Source organism: Cyrtonyx montezumae, unplaced genomic scaffold (genome assembly GCF_038088225.1).
Source record: "Cyrtonyx montezumae isolate F1298 unplaced genomic scaffold, pur_monq_1.0 scaffold_12, whole genome shotgun sequence".
In the NCBI taxonomy this organism is placed as follows: Eukaryota; Metazoa; Chordata; class Aves; order Galliformes; family Odontophoridae; genus Cyrtonyx; species Cyrtonyx montezumae.
The window spans coordinates 1,341,303-1,350,492 of record NW_027071848.1 but is presented as its reverse complement, the minus strand read 5'-3'; the positions used below and the strand labels follow the sequence as shown (position 1 = coordinate 1,350,492).

Below are 9,190 nucleotides of genomic sequence, written 5' to 3'. Positions count from 1 at the left end.
AAGCATTCCTCCTACATCCTTCCCTCTAAACATCCCTTCTCCCAGGCAACTCTGAACATCCCAGCTCCCCAGCATCTCAGCCTCTGACCATCCCTCCTTCAAGTATCCTTACCTCTGAGCAGCCCAAGCCCTGAACACCATTCCTGCATCCAGACTCTTGAGGATCTCTCCTGCATCCCTTCCCTGGAACATCCCTCTCTGAGCATCCCGACCTCCAAACACCAATCCTGCATTCCGACCCCCAAAACCTGCATCCCTTTCTTCTAAACATCCCTCCTGCATCCCTTCCCACAGGCAACCCTCTCTGAGCACCCCAGTCCCCAAGCATTCCGATCCCATTCCAGTATCCTTTCTCAGTCTTGAAGCTCCGAGCATCCCAACTCCCAAGCATCCTTCTCTCTGAGGACCTACCCCCCTCCCTCATCCTCCTCTTCCGACCATCCCTCCTGCATCCTGACCCCTGAGCATCCCTCACTCTGAGCATCCCGACCCCAGACACCATCCAACATCCCAACCCCTGAGCACCCCTTCCCCGGAGCATTCCTCTCTAAGCACCCCGACCCCCCTAACACCAACCCTTCATCCCAATCCCCGAGCATCCCTTCTCCGGCACACCCCGCACATCCCTCCCTCTCAGCATCCCGCACACCCCAACCCCTCCATCCCCTCCTACCCCTCTTTACCTCTCTCCGGAGCCGTGCACGCTCTCCCCGGGCCGGCAGAAAGCCGCAGCCCCGCGGGCAGCTCCGGGTGCAGGGCGGAGAGAAGGGAACTACAACTCCCAGCTCTGGCCGCACCGGGATCCCGCTTTCGCCGCGCCCCCGCTTCCTCCTCCGCCTCCTGCGGGCCCGGGCGGGGACGGGGCTCGGGGCTCCGGGACCGCAGGTGGGTGCGGGGCTGCGGGGCGGGGGGAGCGGCGGAGATGGGCTGGGGTCAGCCCGTCCCCGCCCCGAGAGGGAAAAGTGAGGAGGAGAGGCAGGGAGAGGGCAGCGGGAGAAAGGCTTTGGGATGTTGAGGTTGGGTGTGAATTGGATTTAGGCAGTTATTAGCGTTGACGGCGATGTCGTTATAAATACGATCGGGGTTATTTCGTATTGTTATTTTAGTATGTTGCGCTGCTTGCCGATAGCTTGGGGTGGCAACATGTCGGGGTGCCCCGGGGCTCCGTGCAGCCTGGCCTTGGGCTCCTCCAGGGAAGGGGCACCCACAGATGTCTGGGCAGCAGTGCCAGGGTTGGCAAGTGACGTGGACACTTAGATGGGATGTTAGAAATCAGTGCAAAGCTTCACAGGGCTGGCATGTCGTGGGCACAGGCTCGCACACTGTTGACTTATGGGCCACAGCCCTGCTGGCCGTCTGCCTGCCAGCACAGCCCGTGGGTTTCAGGGTCAGGAGTGCCTCATTTCAGCTTTTATCCTCTGGCACTTTGTGTTGCCCTCTGTCTCGTTTTCTGAGTCCTCCTTCTTCAGCTGTTTCTTTTCCTTTCTTCCCAGCTCCTGTGGATGCTCTCAATCCTCATATCTCAGTATGAGCCCGGTCTTTATTTTATACTTCCTTCCCCCCACTCTCTGCCCATCATCCGTATTTCCATCTCCCTGTCTCCTTCTCTTTGCCTCAGGCAGCGTTCACTGCTTAAACCCAGAGAGCCACATCCGTTTGCATTCACCTGCAGCCAGCAGCACCAGCCTGGAGAATCTGCCAGGAGATGCTCAAGAGCATCAGTGAGCTCCCCGTGCACCACTCAGAGCAAGCCGGGGATGTTAGGAATCTCACATTCATGCTTCCCATGTCATCTCACCGGCTGAGTAATTTCCATGCTAACGCAGCACGGTTGGAAAATAAAATCCGAGTCACTGTTGCCTGGCAGTGCCACAGGCAGCGGATCGATAGGGATGCTTCCTGAAAGGAGGGGTGAGCTGGCGTTTCCTGCCCTGTGCCTGCTGGGAGTTGGAGTCCTCTCCTGCAGCTCGTTGCCGGAGCACTGTGATGCTTCAACCAAGTGGCCAGAATGAGCTGGGATGGACTTCCACCTTGCAGCCGTGGGGAAGCACGGGGTTTTCCTCTGTAGGATGGCTGTAGGGAAGCACACAGTGTGTAGAAGCCATATTACAGAGAGCTGGGGATCAGCTGGGATTGATGAGTGTGCATCCGTGGTTCACTAAGGGGGGGTTAAGCACCTCGTCACAACACATTTTGTCCCAAATCCTTCTTTAAACCCAGCTCTCACGTGATACCTACACATTGACTGCCACTAAGGGGGCACCAAACTGAGGTTTTTAATTTAACTTTTAGTTTTCTAAATACTTTCTATTTTATTTCCACCCTCTGTATGCTGTTCCTTTGTATTTTTTTTTTCTCCTATCATGACTTCTAGACATCAAGCTGCCTTTGCTGTAGTGCCCATAACACAAATTCCCAGCTAATGGTCTTTTTTCCCTGCAAAACCATGCCCTTGAGAAGGGACAGGGAACAAAAATGGCTCTCCAGATACAGCCATAGCAAGTGCTATAGGTCTGCTGCCTCCACCTGTGCCCAGATCCAGATTTTGCAGCTTAATGACCATTTTTACCAGGGATTTTGGAAATTAAGAAATTGGAATTTCTTACCTCAAACCAACTAGTGCTGTAGTCACATGTGCTGGAGCAAAGCAAGTGTTGGGAGCTGGGATGAGAGCCCAGCACCAGTGGAGCACTGTGCTGATTATCTATGTGACATTAATGCACTCCAACCAAGCAGACTGGGGCCCAGTGCTGGGAACAACCATCTTCTCTGGTCAGACTGTACCTAAAGTCTCCCACAACCATTCAGGTGCTTGGATACCTCTTTTCCCATCCCTCCTTTTCAGCTGAAATCAGTCAGGTTGCTTACAATGCAAAATCACTTTGAGCCTTGCATTACCTGGCCAGACCCACTCAACATTTATCCAGACACTGTGGCTCTCAGCAGCTCTCCTGGGCAATGCTCAGAAGCCAGGGAGGTTTTTAGTCTGGCTACTTCTCCCAGTGTTTAGCAGAAATGGTCCCTGTCTTGCTTTAATGTTATTGCCATTTAGGCTTCCCTTCTTGTGCCCACCTGAATAATTCATCTCTTGGTTTTGCTGTGTGTGTGCTTTGCCTCTTGCTGTCACTCTTTCCTAACTAAGCTGTGTTTTTCACTATCTTAAGGATGTGTTTCCAGAGTTTTGGTTTGAAAGTATGTTTTCTAGGTTGGCTGTTGAAGGGTACACTGTGTCTGTGACCAATTGCTGCTACTTTTCCTTCCTCACTCCCAGTAAATACTTGTGCTTGGGTTTACTTCTCAAGGAGGTGAAGGCTTTGCTGCACATTCTCCCAAATAAAATCTTCATTTGGTTTTCTGTTTAGTATCTTTTTACATTTTTCTCTGCCCTGCCACTGATTACAGCTAAGCTAGCGTTATCTTCATTTTGTTAATGCAGAAACAGCTTTCTTCAAATCTTCAGTGAGACTTTAAACAGAACTGGGCATACAGTCTCTTTCATGTTCCATCAGATTGTTGCTTCAGGGTGGATTGTTTTTAATGGGAACGATCAAAATTAACAGTTTTGCTCAGGATAAGCAACAGAAAGACTCACATTAAAAAAAATACTTTTCCTCTACTTTATGTATGTACACATAAGTATCTGTCTCTTAAGGATAAGATCCTTAGGTTTTGGCTGTTGGTTTCTTTCTGAAACCTACACGCTTGTAATGTAGTGTTATGGATTATTCTGTGTTCCAGTACATCTGAGCACCAAGTTACATCTGTGTTCAAATGTATCTGGACACAAATCACTCTAAAAGCACGCAGTACATGTGCACATTGGCCAAGTTCACATTTTCAGGTCTCAGATCAAAACTCAAAGTGATCTAATCTGAATGCACTTCAAGTACTGCTTTGGGAGCAGCTACACAGAAGTCTTTACTCTCTTTCCAAGAACCATAACCCAGTTTGTACTTGTACTGTGGGTTATAGCCACCTATGTTCACATTTTTGGATGAGAATAAGATTAAGAACGTATTGAGTTTGAAATGAAAGTCTGCATCTTACCACTGAACTTCTGGGTCATCCGGAGGCCTTCAGGTGGCAGCCAAAGGAGGGGAACATCTCCCTGCAGGTGGCCAAGGCTGGCAGAGAGCATGAGAAAACTCTGGTGCAGATAAGAAGGCTTGGGCTCAGTAATCTGAAAATATGACCTGTGAAGAAAGAAAAAATGTATCAGTGAGTCTGAAACAGCAGAGGAAGGAAGAAATGGGCTTTGGAGTCATTGTCAGCACTGCTTCTACAGCCTGAATTATCTGCAGGAAGTTGTAGGGAATGCTTCTGTTCCCATATGAAACTTGAAAAAAATCCATTTGGGACTGTTTTTTTTTGTGTCAGATTGTGTTTGTAGAAACACTTTCACAGGCGTATTGCAAGTTCTTAGGGGAAACACGTGCCACTTGTATGCAGAATAAGACCAGTTGAAGCCTATATATGATCAGGTTAAACAACGACTCTAAATTGGGTGGATGCCTTCAGGAATGGGGAGAGTGCTAAGAACAGTGCCATAGGGATTCAACAGTGAAAGAAGTCTTCTTCCAGAGTGTTTTTGGTTGAGCTGAGTAACAAGGACTGGGATGGAGTGGGTGTTGTGTTGGTCTATGTGTGCACCTTTGTCAATTGGATTGGTTACAGGGGGCTAAGACCTACACAAGCAAAGCACTCAGATTTACAGATCTGATTATTTCCCTTCATTACTACACACTGATATACACACAGTGTACTAAGGGCTAACATAGGCTAAAGAAGAGAGGGGAATGTTAAACTAGAAGTGGAATAAAGATTCTCCTTCGACCTGTTCATTAGCTGATTTAGTATGGATGACTTTCCCACAGCAAAATGGGCTTGCTGTCATTACCACCATTATTCAGGTTTTAGCAGCCATAAAATAATCAATATTACAGCACAAGATGTTTTTCCAGTCTGTATTCTGCTACAGCTGTGGAACTGATAGTAGTATTATCCTATCTATGATTAATCCATGACCAGTTAGGAAAATGCCTGCATCTAAGCTTAATTTTAAGAGAGCTGTTGGGCTGCTTTCTGTGAAATGGCCATAGCAAATAAGAGCTACCTCATATCTCTGCAAGCAAGCACTGATGGGCGTCCTGTTGTTTTTAGTCAGCTGTCAACTGTTGATGAGTTTGGATTCAGTGAGCAAGGAGAAAGAGATGTGAAATGGAGCAGCCATATTTGCAGGTCTTCAGATAGCAAGAATGAGAGCACAGCTTCTGAGTACAGCTGAGCTGGTTTGCAATGGAAAAGTGCCTCCCTCCTCTCCTTTTGCACCAGCCCTGGCATTCACCTGGTTCCAAGATGCAGCAGAAGTGTATTCTGAATAGAAAATGTGGGAGGTTCATCTCTGAACAGGTTCAGTATTGGGTCAGATAAGTGCCAGAGAGGATTTAAGAGATAAGGGAAGTACGATGGAGGGCAAAGGGAGGTGTGTTGTTTGACGCTTCACTGCATCATAAAAACACATCCTCAGTTTGTCTCAGCTGATTGCAGAGGAGCTGCTCAGAAGCTACGTCAACTAAGGATACAGTCCTGATTAATTAAGAAATATTTTCTAAGGTGAAGTGCATTGGAAGGAGAAAGCTTGATGCATTTGTTTCTGAACAGAACTGCAAAGCACCGTGTGCATGCAGCAGCACAGCTTGCTGGCTCCCTGGTGTGATGATTGCACACCACTGTGCATTAGGGGATTCTGCTACTACAGCTTTGTTGCTTTAATTAAACCTTGAGATGTCATGGAAGATGTTGGGATGTGTCTGGTTCTTACCTGCCCTTCTTTTCCCCCATGTTCATGATGGAGATGGGAATGGGTGAGTCCAGGATACAACTCCAGAAGTTGGTCATTTTCTGCTGTGGGCATCTGTGGGAGAGATTTCACATCTAGCATGACTGTAAAGCAATGGAAGACTTATGATTTCTGGCAGTAAGCTGAACAAAACAAAGCCCTGATAAAGACTATTAGGAGAAGAAATGCTTCTTTTCAAGATACAGCCTCCAAAAATATGTTCCCATTGCTAATCTCAAAGAGAAATGATTGCCGTGTAGTTACCCATACATACACAGAAATCTTTTCCCCTGTAGTTTAACCTTTTCAACCATGTTGGATGTTTCTCTTTTTTGACTTTTTTTTTTTTTTTTTTTAGAATTAGTCACAGCATTGTGGCTTTTCCACCATGTCAGAACCCATCACGCTCAATGTTGGAGGAAAGCTTTACACCACCTCTCTGTCCACCCTGACTAGCTTTCCAGACTCCATGCTGGGGGCCATGTTTAGTGGGAAGATGCCAACCAAGAAGGACAGCCAAGGCAACTGCTTTATTGACAGAGATGGCAAAATCTTCCGCTATATCCTGAACTTCTTGAGAACTTCTCACTTGGACCTCCCCGAAGACTTTCAGGAAATGGGCTTACTTCGACGGGAGGCAGATTTTTATCAAATTCAGCCTCTGATTGATACCTTGCAGGAGAAGGAGATGGAGCTTTCTAAAGCAGAGAAGAATGCCATGCTCAACATCAGTCTCGATCAGAAGACCCAGACTGTTCACTTCACCGTTCGAGAAGCACCCCAGATCTACAGCCTGTCTTCATCCAACATGGAAGTTTTCAGTGCTCACATCTTCTCCACTTCATGTTTGTTCCTGAAGCTTCTCGGTTCCAAACTTTACTACTGCTTCAATGGAAACCTCTCTTCAATATCTAGCTACCTGCAGGACCCCAACCATTTGACCTTAGATTGGGTTGCAAGTGTGGAAGGCCTTCCTGAAGAGGAGTACACGAAGCAGAACTTAAAGAGACTCTGGGTGGTGCCAGATAATAAGCAAATCAATAGTTTCCAGGTATTTGTGGAAGAAATGCTAAAAATAGCTGTGAGTGATGGTTTCTGCATAGATTCTTCTCATCCACATACTTCAGATTTCATGAATAATAAGATTATTCGCCTAATTCGGTACAAGTAGGAATGGCTTTTTCTTATGATGCCATCGTGGAGATAACACAGGTTAAGTGTTTCCCTTTAAAACACACTCACAGCCTAATTCAGAATCATGCTTACCTGGATTAAGAGTCACTAACAGGGAGATGATTTTCCTTTAATGTATTTACCAATACAGTCTTTCAGAATATGTCTGTATTCTAAATAGAAGGAATATTGTCTAGCACCTGAATTAAGGATTGGTTCTGTCTCTGCCTCCACCTCTAACCTGTTGTACAACTGTGGGGAGAATCACTTATCTTCTTACTACATTTTCCAGATGAAAAACGGGAATGATCCTTAACCTGTAATGCACAGGTGATGAGAATGTTCAGTTATCAAGGTTTGGAGATTGTCTGGAAATCAACTGTGGTGAAGGAAGCCACAGAGAGACACCGTGAGATCAAATGTGCTGAAGGAAGCCACGGAGCCACGGTGCAGCAGAAGACAGTCCAGGGGGGCACATTTTCCTTGTCTTTGCCATATCACCTGGGCAGAGGACCCAAGAAGCTTGTTTGGATTTGTGGAGAAGAAGCCTCTCCACATGGACACGTTGAATATAGCTGTAAAGGATGGTGCAAATTGCCAATGAGTAGAGGATCCTGTCTGTTCTGTCACTGCCTGAAGATGATTTGTTTTTTTTTCTTGAACCCTGTGAAGAAACCATTGCTGTGTTCTGCTTTTGGGGAAGCCATGGTTGAATGATGTGACTGACTCTGGGAACAACCAAGAAAGCCATAACAGAGAGAAAGATGTTCTTACAAACTGAGAAGTCTGTTGGGGAACTTTGCTTTGGATGCTCTTAAACCTTGACTTCTTCAGTCCAAAGGCATCCAAGGGAACTGTTCATTTTCTTTCTCTTATAATGCTGTATTTCCCAAGGATGCTCCCAGAAACACTCTCTGAGGTGATGACAGATTGAGAGGGAAGATGTCCCCAGATATCTTCTGAATGGTTGGGTTTCTTCTGACAGGACAGGACCTCCTCTTGGAAAGTCCCCCTTCAGCGGTGTCTGGAGCTTATGGGAGGGTTTTCAGGTAGGGTGGATTCCATCTGAAAGGACTACTTTTCCACCATTGTCTGTACTGCTTTTAATTACAGAACTAGAGGCTCTGTTTTTCTACCCTTGTACACTGAGCCACTTTTTTACACCACTGTGAAATGCTGGACTGCTAAGGCACCATTTTACCTTCTTGCTTGGCTTTAGTGTCCAGTTGCCAGAGCAATATGGCAGTGGGAAACCAGGGGTGATGACAATGGTCAAGCCCTTTCCTAAAAGCCCAATCCTTGCTATGATGAAGATCATAATCCCTTAGCTGCATGTTAGCTCTAGATAACATTTTTGCCACATTCAAGGTGGTTCATTCTTCAACTAATTACTTTTAAATGTATCTTAGCTGTCTTTCCCTAATCAGATCACTATGTATGCATGAGAGACCCTCCAGAACATTTCCTATTCCCTCTATTGAGATAGAAAGGAAACTGCAATAACCAACTTTAGTGTTTATAATTTTACTGCTTCCAAAGTGTCTTAGCACAGAGCTGCAAAGCTCAATATTGCTCTTGTTCTTTTTTTTCCCACAGCAGCTCGGCTGTTGTTACGTTAAGCTGATCTATGAGGAGCAAAAAAAAAACTGATTAATACCCTTCTAAAGTAACTGTGAGATAAATATACTCCCACTGTCCCAAGCTGTACTGCATGAATAACACAGATCAGCATGCTGATGGTAAAAACACTCATTCTGTAGCTACTGACAGCCTGTTATAAATCTCCTTCCCTGTCTGTCTTGGTGTGAGACTCACCAGCATGATGGTGGAAGTGAATCCACACTGTTAGGCCACACTGACTGGGATTGAAGCCCCAAACATCATTCAGCCTAGCCACTTCTCATGGATTTTGAGGATTATAAGCAAGACGTTGTGGCCAGATTTCAACTTAAGGATCCATATTTTTCTACCTTCAGCTGCATTAGCAAGAACTTTATTTTCCCTGTTCCTGCCCTGAATTATGAAGCAGGATTAACATATGCCAGGAGATGCAGCCTGCCATTGACAAAGGAAAGCAACACCAATGTGAATCCTGTTTCTACTGAGAGACTGCCAGTCAATTGGACATTCATAATTATGATCTATGCAGGTGTTATGATGATGATCTATAAAATACCA

General features: G+C 46.1%; 1 protein-coding gene across 2 annotated transcripts; it reads left to right on the top strand.

Annotated features, from left to right (window-relative positions):
- The first annotated feature begins 849 nt into the window (after window positions 1-849).
- Window positions 850-8,882, top strand: KCTD21 (potassium channel tetramerization domain containing 21). Of its 2 annotated transcripts, none has more exons than XM_065729917.1 (2): window positions 850-885; window positions 6,198-8,882. In XM_065729917.1, the coding sequence occupies exon 2, from the start codon at window positions 6,228-6,230 to the stop codon at window positions 7,008-7,010; it is 783 nt and encodes a 260-aa protein (XP_065585989.1). In that variant the 5' UTR covers window positions 850-885; window positions 6,198-6,227; the 3' UTR covers window positions 7,011-8,882. The 2 variants fall into 2 exon arrangements, with proteins under 2 accessions (XP_065585989.1, XP_065585988.1); XM_065729916.1 differs by lacking the exon at window positions 850-885 and adding an exon at window positions 2,066-2,142 and having other exon boundaries at window positions 6,204-8,882.
- The last annotated feature ends 308 nt before the right edge of the window (window positions 8,883-9,190 follow it).